The 18384-nt window shown below is 37.8% G+C and overlaps 1 protein-coding gene across 1 annotated transcript in view; it reads right to left on the bottom strand.

Annotated features, from left to right (window-relative positions):
* Window positions 1–264: 264 nt before the first annotated feature.
* Window positions 265–18384, bottom strand: part of ST8SIA4 (ST8 alpha-N-acetyl-neuraminide alpha-2,8-sialyltransferase 4) — a 44482-nt gene continuing 26362 nt past the window's right edge. The window contains exon 4 of the mRNA XM_010165763.1: window positions 265–1033. Within this exon, the coding sequence (XP_010164065.1) occupies window positions 751–1033 (283 nt within the window). The 3' untranslated portion in view covers window positions 265–750. The remainder of the gene's footprint in view (window positions 1034–18384) is intronic.

Below are 18384 nucleotides of genomic sequence, written 5' to 3'. Positions count from 1 at the left end.
AGTGGTAGCTAGAAAATCAATTGGGATGTTAAGGGTTGTGTGACAGCAGGATACAACACAATAACAATTGATAAAATATTTGATGTTTCCCTCTACCCTCCCACTGTTACAATTTTTTTTCCTAAGACAATTCCATATGATATATACTTTTAATTATTCATAACATCCTCAAAATCCTTTAAGGGTTCCAATACTCAAAAGCAGCAAAACCCAACGAACAGCAATAAGAAAAAAAGCAACAAAAGCTGAGGTTATAATACAAGATCAGAAACAGTCCTCTGACTGAAGGCATTTACTGATTTGTTTGATCTCGGGGACTTCACTTTCTCTACTCAATTCCATCATGATAGTTTCTGCCAAAGCCTGGTTTACTTGCTCAAGAAAATATTCCACCCACTGGGGATTTCTTCTCTGGGCTGTTTGACCACAGTGGCAAGTCAGTAAGGAGGCTGTATTCTTCTTTAATTCATGATGAATCTGTCACTAGATCCTGTAAACACCATTGAGTATACATTCAAGCTTTGTTCTTAGTTAAACTGGCACTTACTTGAACCCTTGCAGTCAAGATAGCTTAGTGATATAGCACTTTATAGGTATAATAGCTGGTTATGTACTTCTGATAAAATTCCTTTTTCCGATGGCTTAGTGGGTATCGAAACATATCCTCACTGGGATCCCACTGCCATTCCAGAACATCTTTATGATGAAGTGTGTATTCTGTAGTTCTTATTGTACATGTACTTTATTGCTTTATGCTTTTATGCATTTCCCTGTCGTTAATTTAAGAGCTCCCCTGTTATGTAATACATACAATGTTTTAAACTCTAATGGCATCCTATGAGGACTGGCATTAGAAAAGTACCTATACTTCAGATCATCATAATAATGATACTTGACTGGTTTGCCATGTAAATCCTTTGGGAATGGCCAGAATCCATACAGATGAATTTCGTCACAAAATCTGGTGGCAAGCGTATACATGAGGAGACCAGTGCTGGGTCGTTTAATGTGGACCTTGTTTGTTAGCCAATAGCTGAAAAGAAAGAAAAAGTACATTATGAAACTCTCATACAACTTCATGTGAATAATCCTGTAAACTTACTTTATCAATTATGCATTCATTTTATGCTATTAAAAAAGGAAAATCTTCCTTCTTTCTAAACTGAGAACATAAATGATGACAATGTTTTGGCACATGTTTATTCCACCTAGAAGAGAAGTAAGATTTTATTTAACACAGTGTTGAAGAACAGCTGTCCAACTAAGCTTCTTAGTTGAGGCTTTATCCCTAACAAGAAGTCACAAGGCCTGCAAATGATAGCAAACTGTTGTTAACCTCCTCAGCCAGATAAGGGAACCGTTTCTTGCTATAAATTTTGACCTCTTGCAGCATCCAATTCACCTCATCAAGTCAGCCCTCCACTGAATATTTGATTGGCCTAGTGATTACTTCACAGATTGCTTGTCTAAATAGAAAGGAAATGGAAATAATAAACATAAGATGTTAAGAATGTAACTTTCAGGAAGAAACAAAGTGAAGCTTTAATTACCTTACTTGTGAGTGTGTAAAGCTTTCTGTTTGCTAATGGCAGTCTCCAAAAAAGCAAAATCTTACACTAATCATTTTAAAAAGTTTTGTTTTGTACTCAACAGTACACAGATCCAATTGAAGCTATGGAAGAGTTTTCCTGAGCCAGCAGAAACAGGTCTGGTTGTGGGGTTAGAAGCTGCAGAGAGTTTTCAAAGGGGCAAATGGTGGGTAGGTGCAGAAGGAACATAGGAACTGAACTGGATTCCAGCACATAGCTCACATTGGTACCTTAAAAAAATCCACCACCAATACTGTTTTACATTCCCCATCTTTAAAAATAAAACTTCATTAAAATAGCGACAGCTTATTACTGGTGAAACACTTCTCCCAAGCCTGATTCAATGTAAAGTTTGTTACTACTCTAAAGAAATAAAAATGGGTATTTAGAAACTTAAACCTGGTCATTCTGCTGGTTCAGATAAACAGCAGCCACGCATACAGTTGTACTGGTCAAACTGTGGGAATGAGTGGCTGCAAGTGAAGGAGGTAAGCAGGTAATTACATAGCATTGTTGAAACCACACAAACGTGAATCACTATATCCTTTGCCAGTTGTAGCCTGTTTCTGACAGATCAAAATATCACCTAACCTACAGTGAAAACCACCAGACTTTCACCTGTATCTAGCAAGACACCTTTACATTTATAAAAATGGACTGTACTACTATCAGCATGATTACAGAATAAATATCACATATCACAGAGTAAATGCTTGACATTTCCTCTGTTTCTAACTTTTCTTCTAAGCCTTTGCGTTGGCACCTGGCACCAGTAAGACCACAGGCTAGAAAGGGATCTACTTAAAGAGTCACTTCTATGTTCTTGGACCCAGCATGTGCTTTCTCTGGAAGTTGTTAGTTAAAATAACTTCCTCAAACTCAGAAAGAATAAAGCCTTTGCTAGTGCTTTCACGTCTTCAGTGGGATTAATCACATCAATGATATGAACACCACTTCAACTGACCTCTCAATTTATGTGAATGAATTAATTAAAAATGCATTATTTGTCCTTTCCTCACTGAGATATGCCTTGGGCAGGAGGCTGTGAAAGAACTAAAGTGTGAACAAAACCACTGAGATTGTGACAGCCAGCTCAGAAACATTGATGAGTGTTTTGCATAAGATCTACTTTACAGTTTTCAATGTATTTTGTAATAGTATACACAAAATCCATTTCAATAAAATAACGCACTTTATGAAGAGCTGAAACACTCTCCAAAATTGTCATTTGCTTTTTAGCAAACTTAATTCACTACATTAATGTTGTTTTTCATTTGGGCTTTTTTTTTTTTCCCTTTACTCCTTAAATTCTTGTTTATAAAGCAGATTTCAAGGACCACTTCAGAGTCTGGACTCTGCCTGGCAATCTTCCTTAGACAGGGAAAGAAAAGACCAATGATATCAATGGTGATTGCAGTCACGTTACATACCTTGCATTGCCAGAGCTAAATGAGAGTACAGCCAACAGGCTGCTATTCAGTGTAGCCACCACTGAAGATAATTTTAACCACTGTGAGTATAGGCTTTACTGACCACAGCAAAATAATTAAGAGTATAGTAAAGCTCACTTTCACCTGTCTTAAAATAAAATGGTTCAGCTTCCCTGGTGTAGGAGACTATTCTGCTTTGCACCACTGCTCTAGTGTGATCTACTTCCAAGGCAGCTTTAATTATCTTTTTGAAAATTACCTCAACAGGAAAAGCATCTGCTAAGTATGAAAATACAGCAGCACAATATTGCTTGCTGGGTCTCTTTAGCTTGGAGAAGAGGAGACTGAGGGGTGACCTCATTCATGTTTATAAATATGTTAAGGGTGAATGTCAGGAGGATGGAGCCAGGCTCTTCTCAGTGATGCCCAACGATAGGACAAGGAGCAATGGGTGTAAGCTGGAACACAGGAGGTTCCGCTTAAACGTGAGAAAAAAATTCTTTATGGTGAGGGTGACAGAGCACTGGAACAGGCTGCCCAGGGAGGTTGTGGAGTCTCCTTCTCTGGAGACATTCAAGACCCACCTGGACGCCTTCCTGTGTAATTTCGTTTAGGTTCCTGCTCCGGCAGGGGGATTGGACTAGATGATCTTTTGAGGTCCCTTCTAAGCTAATTAAAAAAAAAAAAAAAGTCTGTAGTAAGGTAAAATAGCAATGATGAGAAAACAGCACAAAAGAAAAAACATTTGATGTACTAGGAAAAAACATAGAACCGACATTTGAATACCAAATCCAAGCAACTATGTGCCATAACTTGATAGTCATCCTCTTTCCTTTGTTTCATTCTTTGTGCCTGAATTCACAGAAAATAAACTATTTTCCTATGTGTTTAGCTACAAACCACAGACACAAGCTGAGGGGTGTTCCCATTCAGAACTTTTCTGTGACTTGTCGATGTACTAATTTAGAAAGCTTTTACTTTCTTCTCTACTTTCTTCCTGCTCCAAATGCTATCCCTTTAAGGGCCAGGTTATAGCAAAAGGTGCAATCTCAGTTATATGGAAGTTCATAGGTGTATTCTGATTTGTTTCAGTAGGGATTGGGTGTCATCCACATAATCTAACAGGAATCTTTTCTCATGACACCTTTTCATTAATGCTATACCCTCTGTTATAAAAGTATCTCCCAACTTCCTACAACACAACTGGAAAGAAATACCTGGTTGGACCTTCATAAACAATTAGTTTGTGACAGTTAAGCTCACTGCTTTCAATGATCTGCAGGCTTGTGAGAAAGTCCAAGCTTTCACTACCTGGCTGTCTTTTATGACCAAGGGGAAAGGCACAAAATAACCAGCAAAACTTTTCTCAGTGAGAGAGTCTGTTACTTGGTAGGTCACTTCTATCATCCAATCTTACAGACCTCCATAATAGCTAGTGATAATAGCCACAGTTCTCTGTCACTCACAACTGCAGACAGCAATAACTTAAGAGAATTTGAGTTAATGCTTATGCTCATGACTAGTGAATATGCTAAGCATAATGGCAGAAAGGCTCTGTGCTGCTTTGCCTATACACTTGTGCTAATGTGCTTCAATTAGAGCATGTCTCTGCTACTCCAGATGAACACAAGTCTGCAGACCAGTAACTTTAACTAGTGCTGAGCTACAGTTTTCCTTTGTGATTAAACATACATTAGGGAATATGTAAACACCTCTAAACTCACCATAACTGGTTAACCAAATCAGACTTCTATACCAATTTTTAGAGACTAAAGATTGGAGCACCACTACATCTCCATTCCCCAATCAACAGCTCAACACAAGCAAATAATGCTTACAAAGGTTAAGCATACTGATACTGCAAATGAAAAACTTTGGCAGAAAAAATAGTGTTGGATTTCCATTCTGGAAAGCACACTGGGCCCAATCCTAACAAAACAGTTATAACAGTAAGCAAAAGAAAGCAATTGCATTTTAAGTAAATGAGGCCAGAAATGTAAGTATGATTTAGAGGGAAAAAAGCAATTCAATTGCTTTTTTCATCTGATGTATATTGTACTTATTTCACTCTAAAAAAGAGTACTGGAATTAGTTTGGATTAAACAGAAATGATGAAGCAAAGGGACAAACGAGGTGAAGAGATCATCAAATTACAGAGGGCACAAGAGTATTTTATTGGTTTTAGAGAAGGAACTACCTTTGCCTTCACAACTAATTTTCTGTTCAGTAAAATAAGACTACCTACCAAACTCTTTCACACACAGAAACATATGTGGAGGTGAGGGAAATAAGGCAAAACAGAGAGTGAAAGTATGGAAAAATGACAAACAAAATAAAATGTGTTGTGTATAGAAAAAAACAACATTTCTACCAGCAAAATGAGAAGGCAGTCATAGAAGACAGGTATTTTACTTCACTGGGATTTTCAAGTTTTTAAGACACTTACAGCTTAAGCTTATATTTTGACTCTCAATCATGCTAATTTTCTGCCTTTTCAAAATAACGCAAATATTTTTTTCAGAAAGTAAAAAACCTCCAAATATATAAGCAATAAGAATAAAATGCAGTGTGACCACTAAGTATATTAAGGAATTAGGAACACAGTAATGGAAGGACTGACTTGAATTCTTAAATTGTATCTTTGTCACTTCAGAAAACCATGGAATAATTTATTTGTTCCCCAGAACTTCTATTCCACAGCTCTGTATTCTTGAGAGACCATTTTCTAACACCTTATATGAACAGTTACATCTATTCTAAAGAAATAAGTCTACAGACAGAACTATGGAACATTCTGCTGTGGAATATTATATTCTGTGTCCCTGCAACAGGCAAAATTTATAAAGATGATCCCAGGATGAGGACTACGCCCTGTACCATGAAGCATTTAATTAATGGCACCGATACTGAAACTGATGTTGAAAAATGTAGCTTTTGAACTGAGTATGTTCATGAAGCTCTTTGCTCATTGCACTGATAAACAGGTTAAAATTGCTTTCAGCTTGAGCCCAACTCCCCTTGAAGGCTGAAGTCAATAATGTCTCTGGATCATCAGCTTTGGATAGATACAGCAAAACAACATATTCAATGCTATGTTACTTGTTAGACTAACTCCAATTATACAAAAGAAAATCTGACCTCTTTGGATTTAATCAATACAATCTGAAGTTTTCCTTTTAGAGATTATTATATAAAATATCTACTACAGACCCTTAAATTTGATCAATGCAATGAACCAGAGCAGATTAATCACTCTTATGAAGAAAAGTTGAGGGAGCTGGGTTTGTTCAGCTTGGAGAAGAGAAGCTCTGGGGAGACCTCATTGCGGCCTTCCAGTACTTGAAGGGAGCTTATAAACAGGAGGGAGAGCGACGTTTTACATGGGTAGATAGTGACAGGACAAGCAGAAATGGTTTTAAACTAAGAGAGGGGAGATTTAGGTTAGATATTAGGAGGAAATGTTTTACCCAGAGGGTGGTGAAGCACCAGAACAGGTTGCCCACAGAAGTTGAGGATGCCTCATCCCTGGAGGCATTCAAGGCCAGGTTGGATGGGGCCCTGGGCAGCCTGATCTAGTGACTGGCAACCCTGTCCACAGCAGGGGGGTTGGAACTAGATGATCTGTAAGGTCCCTTCCAAACCAAGCCATTCTATGATTCTATGAAAATCTATTGATTTTACCATAATCAATCCCACAGCTGTCACTGAATGAACCAATCAGAAGAGCCAGGGATCATACGAATAAAAGTAAACTAGTTCAGTAAAATAAGGAGGCAGAAGTTACTCCTTAGGATCAAGATTCCACAAAACCTTTGAACAGTTAAAAAGCATTCACTGAAGCAAGTGCAAGCATCCGTTGAAGAACGTGATTGAACTAAAAAAATTTGCTGCATCACAATTTAATGTAGAGCTCAGAAGTGAGAGACTGCCTCACAAAGTCCATTAAATATAAAAAGCACACTTAAAACAATACACAGAAGTCCACATGCACGGCCTTTAAAGAACAAGTCTTGCTCCCTTTTCAAATCCTATTAAGCTCTAGCTTCACTGCAAAAAAAAAGCCAACCAAAATGCTAATTATCAGCAATGAGACATGACTGGAGTTCTGCCAAGCACACCAGCTGGCTTCACAGTGACACGCACTAGACCAAAAAAACCTGTTTTCAGTCACTGCTATATTTGGTCAGAAACAAATATATGCCACCTATGTGAAAGGCTGCAGATCCCACTACTGATTTTACAAGCAATAACTTCCCAACAGAAATTCCAGTGGTTTTCAAGCAAGAAGATTAATGGATATTTTTCCTTCAGAAAGATTTCCTGTCTTTAGCTTCCCTTCCTCCAAGATTTGCTGATATGACAGCTTTCTGCATCAACTTCTCTTTTCTACTACATATTTCAGAAAGGAGTAAAAAGAGATATGACAAAAGACTTGATCATGACTGGCTAGTATTTGCAAAAAAAATCTAGAGACGTGTGATGTGTCCTCTCCATTGTATAACTTGTTTTAATTTCTTTCTGTGGGTTTCATGAATTTTAAAATGTATCAACAGAGGCATTCAGCACATAGGTGTCTGCTGTTATTACTGCTGTTACAAATCAAATAAAGAAAAAAAGGAATTATGACAATCCTGAAACAAATCAGCTAGCCAGTTCACTGAACTGTAAGAAAAAAAGGCTGTGTAAATGCATTTAGAAAATTTCTTTTAAAAGGAAAGGAAATACTTGTCACTTTCTTGATTAAAGCCTCTAAGCAAAAACTGAACTGTATTACTGTTACTGTGCCAAAATTCATGGTATACTGCCAGTGGCCTTACTACGTTACCATTAGCCATGTAATTATAACAGTAATTTGAAGTGAGATCTTCAGTCTGAATTCAAGCTACTCAACTCAGTCACCAGTGTTATAGACATCAAGTGTGATTACACATTGGCACATTTCCCAGATATTTCATGCCCTGAACTTGCTTTGCATATTACTAACAAGTTTATAGACATTTTAAACAAAACCAGAAAGTCACATTTCCTCTTCTCTTTCCCATCTGTTTCAGAGGGTGATCATTGTACCAAAACAGTAACAATGGCTTAGCAACCTCATGAATTAAAACCAGAAGATCCTAGGCAAATTTTGTGCGCTACAACAGTCTTTCCTTGTTGGTGAGGAACCTACTGCTCTCCAAATGGATTCAGTAGGAAAAGGACAGATGTTCGCTACTAACAACACCAGAGAGTTGAGATTTCCAAATGCATCAGCCAAAACTTCCTCTACCCAAGTCCTCTCAAACCCATCCTTCTCTCTCCCCAGAATTAATTCAATTTACCTTCCTATTGACTCCACAGCCAACCCTCGTCATCTCTGTGAAATGTCCCCGGGGACTCAAAGAAACCCATGAACTACAGTAAATCAGTTCCTCTACAAAAACCCACAATAAACCCCTTGCAGGCAGCAGAAACCCCAATGGCCACCAGTAGTCTACATGTCAAGCCCTGTGTTTTGTTTCTAGTGCCAGCTTACAGTAATCCCATATAGCTGGCCATGCCACACCATCTCCTTGGCACACAGTCTCTACTGCATGGCTCACAGCTACACTTGGGAGGCTTCATGCAGCCATGCAGCTTCCTACCTGGTGCACGCATGTGTACCTCCCTGTTTAGAGAACACACTGCAGCATTGAGGGAGGGGTTCCCTCCTTTCCTCCTTGATCCTGCCTTTATCAGCCCTCAGGGTTTTGCTTTAGTGATTTTAAAATTACTGCTACCTCTGCAAAGGATGATAAAAAGAAACAGATTATTTTCTGAAAGCTTCTTGTTATTTAGAGCTATGTTCTGTAGTCTACCTTCTCTCTCTTGTACATTCTTCTATACTCCATCCCTTAAACACTAAGGGTGAGAAACGCCTCATCTGGAAAGTTCTTGCCAAACAGTCTGCAAAGCCCGCAGATGGATTTTACATTGTAGGAGCAGTCTGAAACAAACAGAAAGATACTGTCTTCTTTGCCCTTCTGCATGTTACATTTCACTTGAAACTAAAGATTTTTGTACAACCGTAAGCTATGCCACCTGTTGGTTTCAAGATGACTCTGACACACCCACTACTTCCTCTCTGCCAACACTTCTGGTGAGTATGCCCCCATTTATAATGAAATGGAAAATTAAAAATAAAAAACCCCTCATGAGACGCCAAAATGTTCTGAAACCAGCAGTTGCACTTGTTATTGGTAGAATCTTATCTCAGATCCTTTTACAGTTCTTTTGCTTGCAAGTTTTAAGAGAAAATGATTACTCATTCTGGTTGGAAATTCCCCTGTATCCCACTGCTAGTGAATAAAGTTCAAGTAAGTTTAAAAAGAAAGGCAAATACTAGCAATAACTTTCTCTTAAGTCAATTTTCTTTTACTGCTTCACTAAATATATGCTTCAAAAATGCAAATGATGACTCCTGTTCCTACTAAATACAGAACGGAAAATGTAAATAAGCTGTCTCCACAGTGCTTATGAGGCATATCAGCTATTATTCCAATACAGAAATATTGTTTTAAAAAGTAGAAATAAAAATAATGATTTTTTACATTTTAGAAGTAGCAATTATTTTCTTAATTTTTCCTATGACCCATTAATTTATTTGTTAGAGACTGAAGGACAAATCTCGAAAAAGGACTTAAATATAGCAATCATAACCTATTAAACTCATAATGTGAATCCACACACAACCTTAATCTCCCACACATGTATAGACATTGCTTTATGTCTACACATCAGCATAAGGACAGCAGGACACCTAAAAACAGGACTGGAAGGAACAACCTCTGCTGAAAGACGTATGTAAGACATAATGCACAGCACGGCAGAGACTTCAGTCTAGCCTGGGAAGGAAATGAGGACTGGTGAGAGATTTAAATCTCATTCCATCTAAAATGCAGTCACTTAGAATGTAACTTAACTATGGCCTCCTTTCTAACACCAAAGTAGCAGAATCCAGACACACTGCCCAATCACAGAATCGTAGGGGTTGGAAGGGACCTCAGGAGATCATCTAGTCCAACCCAACTGCCAAAGCAGGATCCCTACACCAGGTTACACAGGAAAGCGTCCAGGTAGGTTCTGAACATCTCCAGAGATGGAGACTCCACAAACTCCCTGGGCAGCCTGTCCCAGTGCTCCAACACCTTCACAGTAAAGTTTTTCCTTAAGTTTGTCTGGAACCTTCGGTGTTCCGGTTTTTGCCCATTGCCCCTTGTCCTGTCACAGGGTACTTCTGAAAAAAGCCCAGCCCCATCCATTTGGCCCCCACATTTCAGATATTTATAGACATTGATAAGATCCATTCTCAGCCTTCACTTCTCCAGGCTGAAGAGTCCCAGCTCTCTCAGCCTCTTCTCGTAAGGCAGATGCTTCAGGCCACTCATCATCTTTGTGGCCCTCCGCTGGACTCTCTCCAGAAGATCCCTGTCCCTCTTGAACCAAGGAGCCCAGAGCTGGAATCAGTACTCCAGATGTGGCCTCACCAGGGCAGAGTAGAGGGGGAGAAGAACCTCCCTCGACCTGCTGGCCACGCTCTTTTTAATGCACCCCAGGATAATGTTGGCCTCCTTGGCCACAAGGGCACACTACTGGCTCATGGCCAGCCTGCTGTCCACCAGCACAACCAGGTCCTTTTCCATAGAGCTGCTCTCCAGCAGGTCAGCCCCTAACCTGTACTGGTGCATGCAGTTATTTCTCCCCAGGTGAAGGACTCTGCACTTGCTCTTGTTGAACCTCATCAGGTCCCTTTCCACCCCACTGATGAATCAGTTATTGTGAATACAGCATGTTCTGTGCTTAAAATATCAACATGTATGACAGTGTTGACCTAACCACCTGGCCTCTTTATCTCCCAACTGTCTGAAGATATAGGAATGCTTACCCTTTTTCTCACTTTCTAACTCAGTCTCTTAATTCTCTCATGCAAACTGGAATAGGATAGTAAGCTTCCCTTAGTCTCTGAAAAGCCTATACTTGGCTGATGTAGCAAATACACAAATTCCTTCCCTCACATGGTGGATTGACCCTGGACAGCAGCCAAGCACCCACACAGCTACCGTCTCACTCCCTACACCCTCCTTGGTGGGATGGGGGAGAGAACAGGAAGAGCAAGAAAGCAAGAAAAGTCATAGATCAAGATAAAGACAGCTCACTATGTGAATACAGGAAAGGGAGAAAAAGGCAATGGCTCATCACCTCCCACAAGCAGACCAAGGCTCACCTTGTCTTTCAGCAACAGTCTCTTTGGAAGACATCACCCTTCCTTCTTCTTCTGCCTCCTCAGTTTTATTGCTTGCTGAGCATGATGCTATACAGTATGGCAACTCACTTTGATAAGTTCAGGTCAGCTGTCCTGGCTATGTCCCTTCCCAGCTTTTTGCCCACTACCTTACTCACTGGTGGGTGGAGAATGAGACATGGAGAAAGCTTTGAGACCATGCAAGCACTGTTCAGCAACAGCCAAAACACTGGTGTGTTACCAAACACTTTTACCCACAAATCCAAAACACAGCACCTGTATTTTGGCACAAGGCTGCCATGAAGAAAGTTAACTTCATCCCAGCCAGATCTGACACACCTCAGAAAGAAGAACGAACAGGAGATTTTCTCCTACACAACAGAGAAATACTCTGAACTCTGGCCTCTTTGTGTAAAAGGAAGAGATGGACTGCTTCCCTAGAGACCGTGTTTGGGAGGAAGGTAGACATTATCCTTGGCATTTGGTAACTTCAGACATAAACTGCCTAAATGCTACTCAGTGCTTCTGACTTGAAGCACTTAAGTCTTTCTCCATATACGAACAAGAACCCAGGGACTTCAAACAAACCCATTAAAGCACTCTTGAAGAAACTGATGTGCACTAAAAAGGAGGCTACAGAAGATACTAAGCCAAACTGCTCCTTCCTATACTGACACCACTGAAGGTGGACTGTCCCACTGTATTATTTCACTGAAGGACTGGACTGTTCATTTTCACAAACAACCCAATGACCTGAACAGGAGTAAAAAGTAACTGACAGTGTCTGGTGGCATCAACTTCCATCTGTCATGGTCATCTGTGTAGAAAAAAATGCCATACTCTGTTCTTGATCTAGCTCTGCTAACGCAAATGTGGCAGCTAGAAGGAACAATTACAAAAGGAACAATCACAGGCATGTGTATCCATTTCTGTCTTCTCTCTTTTGTTTTGGTTTAGGCTTTTTGTTTTGTTTCCCTAACCCCCTCACTGCCACTGAAAACAAGTAAATTTTCTTTTTCTCACTATTTTTATTATTTTTTTCCAGATGAAGGGACCAATTTAGAAAAAAAGAAAAGATTAATAAATATATTTAAAACTAGTAGAATTTGTCATATGATAACATAGTATCATAACAACTCTTCACTTTCACTGAAAAGTTCAGATGCAAAGGCTTTTTTAGCCAGATGGTAGTGGGCAAAAAGCTGGGAAAGGACAGAGGCAGGACAGCTGACCTAAACTGACCAACGGGAAATGCTATATCATATAGTAAATAAAACTACAGCTTTGTTTGCTTATTTCCACATTCCCTCAGTAATTAACTAAGTACCTGAAGAAATCTGTTAGTGGCTGGATGCTCAATACAACTGCTCCTCAACACAAAAGTTTAGTAAGATCAAAGATCAATGTACTCTTTCACCCACAAGACAAAGGGGGCATCACAATCAAACCAAAAAATAGCACAATTGTTATTATTATAATACAATAATATATAATCTAATATATTATAAATATTACCTTTGAAACATCACTTTAAAAAAGGAAGGAAGCCTGACAGAACTGTCTCATGCACACAGGTATCATACAGAATCAACAGACAGCTCACCGCACCTGTCAAAAAAGACAGAAGCTAATCCCCATCCTACTAATACTACCTGCTCAATATTAATACATCTACTCTATGGACTCCAGTGCTCTCTGTACTTTGCTTCTCAAAAACAGACTATAAAAACTGTTTCTGTTTTACTTCTCAGCTGCACAGTTACATATATATATATTTTTTTTATAGGGGTACAATATGGCCAAATGAGAGTTATTTAATTTTGCACATTTTTATAGTTTTCAGAAACACAGAAATCAACAGATTTCATGCAAGTGAAGATAAAATTTTTAAAAAGTCTAGAATTGAATAATAATAATACAGTAGCAAAATAGTTTTCAAAATAAATATAAATCTGCAAATACACTGTATGAATAAACTATGTGTTATGTATTCCCTGCTTAGCTGCTAATAGTCATTAGCATTAGGTACAGTGCTGTTGCTCATGGTAGAGAAACTAAACAGGAAAAGTTGAAAATGGGCAATTTCATTACTGCTTTTCTTATGACTGATTCTGTTGCTCCCCTCTAGTTGAAACCCAAAATTCAACCTTAGAAGACAGTAAGTTTTACAAGTCTTAAGTATATATGTTGCTGATAAGCAGGAATAAAGCAGTTGCCACAGCAAAAGGGATGTAAAAAAACCCAACCCAAACCAAAAAACAAAACCAAAAACTTACAGTATTTTATCACCAAGAGGTAAGCAAAAATAAGAATAATGTCTCTCTCTCTACAATCATCACCAAGCTTTTCTTGGCCTACTTTGCAGAATGGACCAGACAATAAAAAACATAAATCACAGACGGTTTAGTCCACATTCAGTTTTCCCCTTGTCCCCTCTTCTACTTGATCTGTGTTTGCCTCCATTGAAAAAGCTCTCTTTTCTCTCAAAAAGTGACATTTCCCTTGACAGACCTTGCTAAATCTTCCTAAAACACAATAAAATAGAGATTTTGTGCAAAGGAAATAAAAGCTCATCCTGAGAAACTTTGAACCAGATGAGGAGGCTCCCTCATAGGGTGCACAGGGTTTGCAGCCCTGGTAATTAGCTGCTGGGCTGAAAGACCAACCCCAGTGTGTCTCCACTTAAGGAATGGGAGCATCACTGGGATCCGAAGAATGACTTCACACCAAGATTAAGTTTTGAAAATCCAAACTGGCATCCCATTTGCTTGTATAACTTAGCAAACAAAACTAGCTCTACTGATGCGTCATGTAAGGGCACAACGGTACTGCAATATAGAAGCCTTATTTAAATACCCACATATATGAAAAACGGGATTGTACTTCACTAAGAAGTAGGGAAACATTAATTTTCTTTCTTAATACTTTGAGTATTTGTAAGGTATGATACAAAAGACATAGTCATTTTAAATTAAGTATTGTATTTTTAGCTTAAAAGCAATTTTAAAAAATCTTTTGTTTCCTGCAGTGATTATTTATTTGTCCATTTACTCTAAAATGTCTTTTCTTAAGAAATACATTTTATCAGTAAAGAATAAAGTAAAGTTTGTTAGAAGTAAGAAAAGGTACAGAAGTATTTACTATATAGATTTCTCCCAGCAATTGTTTCTTATTAGCACAGAGCTGCTGGAGAACAATTTGATTTCTGCATGTTTGAGTTTATCAAAGTATTTTTTCTGTAATTCCCACAGCAAAGGATTCTGGAGCTCTGGTGAAGTTTTTTGTGAAAGGTCACATTCAAACAGCAGCTGTTTGCTTTCACTAATAAAGGAAAAAAGACTGTGCACTGAAAAGTGACCATAAATAGGCACAGCATAGTCTTTACACAGGCAAAACACAAGACATTTCAGTGGGAATTCTGCCATGTTTAATGTAGGATCAACTCTAATACTGCTTTTTCACAGGCAGGAAGATGGAGGAAATTAAACTGAGCCCAGGCAAATCCCACAGGATGTCCACGCAATAGTTCTGTATCCAAAAGATGGGAAGGAATCTTATGTTAAGCAATTTCAGCGATATTGCTGGTGAGTGACTAATAGTTCATGGGATGGTTCCAATGGGAAAAAAGCCAAGAAAACATTCTTAGACATGAAGATGAGTGTGAGAATTTTGCTTTGTGAAGTTGGGACAGGAAGCATGAGAAAAAACTTCTCAGAAAACTACTGTATTGTAAAAGACTCTATTACTTGGTGGAGTGGTGGGTTGGTGGTGTTCTGCCTCTTCAGGAGATGTTTTCAGATATTTGCTGGCAGAAGCAGGAGAAGAGCTGTGCAAGGCTCTTGGGAGTTAACTCTGGCCTCCACCTAATGTACCAACAACATGCTTAGTCTCAGGAACCCTCTCTACTCCCTCCAGGGAACTGCAAGGCAAGATCCATAGCAGAAGGATCCGCTGAATCTACTTTCAGGTTTGGTTGTCTGCCACCATTGCAAGCAAACAACAGGATGTGGACTCTTATCCCAGTGGGCTCAGTTCCTGTTTGCCTACTATTTAAGGCATATTCCATTAGAGCTCCGCTACTGAGACCAGACTCTACAGACACTGCCCACACCTCAAAGAGAGTATGATCTCACTTGGGAAATATTATTAAAAATAATGCTAATGAAAGAGTTCAGCATATTAATAAATAATTTTTTTCTGAAATTCGTTGTTAAAATAAATTTTTAAAAAAATTGTGTGGTTTCCTTATTATAATTACTTCATAATTAACCTCCCGGGTAGCGGCATAACAAAGCAAATAAAACCTTTCAATCAGTTAAGCTCTTCATTTATACAGTCTAGTTCCATGTTGAACTTTGTTACGTATTGATTACCTCAATTATTTTGCCAATAATATGTGCACAATTATATTAAAAGTTCCATAAAACAGCTTTTAGAAACACTTCATAAAAAAGTCATGCAACTGCCCCCAAAATAACTTTCCAAATCCAGTATTCTAACTTGAAATACAAACTTGTTGATCAAGAAGTACAAAAGCAAAATAGACAAAATAAATTATCATTTGATCTAAATCTACTCAAGTAAAAAATCTGAATCCAACAGCCATTTAAGATGTTACTGATTAAAAAAGTAGTTATATTTTTGGATTTAGTATTTACACAACTCAAAGTTCTCAAAACTTCAAATGCCTCTGAGATTTCAGAGGAGTGACCATCACTCACAGAACTTTAATAAGGCATGAAATCTGCAAAAAACTATTTCTTTTTCAAACACCACATTGCCTTTTTAATGATCCAAGAAGTGCACAAATGGTCAGGAAAAAATAAAGTTTTCAAAATTACTTGAGAATGTAATCATTATTCTACTATCTGATCAAGAGCAACTTCCAAATACTATATGCTGCTCAGAAAGTTTCTTTCATTAAAAAAGAAAAGAAAATAGGAGAGAATATTTCAGTGGCATATGCAATTGCAGCAAAACTGCCTTGTTATTATGTAAAACAGTACACAGGAATACAGAATTTGGCCTCACTAGATCAGAACAGAAGTCCAAGAAAATTAATGTTCTGTCTTTAGAAATCGCCGGAACCTTATGCTTTTAAAGAGTAATGAAGAAAAAACCTATTTTGCTTTAACAACGTGGCATTGTGATACACATAAAAAGGAACACATACAATATTTTGCAAACCTTGTGGCCATCAGTGTGCACCCTTCAGCATTAAATGTCTCTATTAGTACTTAATTTGTCCAGTTACTAATTGATTTAGCCCACAATACAATGCATTTCCATATTCTTAAGAAATCTTTAGGTGGATTAAACCAAAGAACTCTTGATATCCATTTAAATTTACATTCAGAATTTGTTTGTTCTTCCAAAAAAAGGGAAGACTTTATAATTGGAACTTTTCAGGATAGACATTTTCTCTTTTTAGGCAGTTTTCAGGCCTGTACAGTGTGTTTTAGAATTTTATATTATGAAGACCTGTAGCTGCAACATAATACAGTAGAGTTTCAAATAAAAGCCTCATTTCAACCAGCTGAATGGTATTAATATGGTATAGCCCGGCGGTATACCACATCCACAGGTATATCTGTGGTATACTAAAAACAGTATGGGTGCATAAGTCTTCAGAAACAGCTTAACAGAATCTTTCAGGCTATTAAACATAAAATTGGACTTTTATTTGTCTCCATAAGAATATGCTTTCAAGTTGAGGCACAGTTCTTCAGTAGACCCTCCTAGTATTATGTCTTTGGCATGGTCTAACAAAAAGCTCACTAAGTTGTTACAAATTTGGGAGGGTTTCAAGATACGAGAAGCAATGTAAGTCCCACACTGACTCTTGACTGATTCTCTTATCATTAAAGTATAATAAAGTATAATAAAGTATAACAGCTCTAACTACCTTCATATAAATTATTATTTAATGCAAAATATGCATACTCAAAGAGCAAAGCCAGAAGGCTTTGGAATTATCAAGGCAAGTAACTGGAAACAAAAGAAATGGAAACTTACTTGTATGGAGGTCAAGAAGATTTTGGGGATGATACAAATACTAATACAGGACAGTTATTGCAAATGCTACATTCCCATGTGTCTGCTCTACGCTTTTGTAGCCTTTAATGAAAATGAAAATCATTGAGCTACATTTGAGCACAAAGATACAATTATTTTAGAAAGCTCACAGTTTACAAAACAAAGGCTGCAAATGCAGGTACTTTCTTTGTGTAAAGGAATAAAAAAATGTTTCTTGCAGCTCATCTTTCTTTATCATGCTTTCATCAATAAATCAAACTCCATCTTCTTCATAACAACTTAAGAGGCTGAAAAGATGTCACATTGCATTCTCACACTCTTGCACATATGCTCAGGCACCCTATGAAGGAGATTAGAAGCTCTGCACAGGTCTTACTGTGTGTTTTAACATGCAGGTTTTGTGGGTAGATTTCCTGTTTTCGCTGCTCATTCAACTAACAGCAATCTTCACATTATGTTTATTTTACCCTTCCTGTTTTGCAGCACCACAGGCCTCTACTAGGTCATCACTGTTAACATGGTCACAAAGACTTAAACTTGTAAGTAGAGTGCTTGCAAAAGCATCAAATATACAAACAAATATATCAAATATATAAAAACAAATAAACAAAAATAATTCAGATTCATAAAACAATGAGCGTTTTATAAGATTTCCTTTTAGGTAGTATCTCTTCAGAGGTGCATAAATCATCAGTTTACATTGAATCTGAAATAAACATGAGCACAACAGATGCAGTATTATGAAGATTTTACTTAAAACTAATTATGTAAGTTGCACACACTGTTTTAAATGACAGCAGACTTAGCTGTCCATCAGTTTCAAACTGAAGTTAGTAACTTGCTTAAATTTTCTCAAGTCTTACTGCTCAAAATGGACTGATTTGATAGCCAGGTTATGCATCTTTAAATTTGACTTTATTTTTCAAGTTACTTTACTTATTTGTAGATTTTTTTTATTTTTTTATTTTTTTTTAGCTCAGGCACATTTTACTTTAAGAAGAGGTTTTGCTTATTAATTTATCATACTACCATAGTATTACATTTGACATATAAACCTAACGGATCTTAA

Source organism: Antrostomus carolinensis, unplaced genomic scaffold, assembly GCF_000700745.2.
Source record: "Antrostomus carolinensis isolate BGI_N321 unplaced genomic scaffold, ASM70074v2 scaffold1624, whole genome shotgun sequence".
NCBI lineage: Eukaryota > Metazoa > Chordata > Aves > Caprimulgiformes > Caprimulgidae > Antrostomus > Antrostomus carolinensis.
The sequence above is the reverse complement of the archived record's forward strand: the minus strand, read 5'-3'. Positions and strand labels throughout refer to the sequence as shown.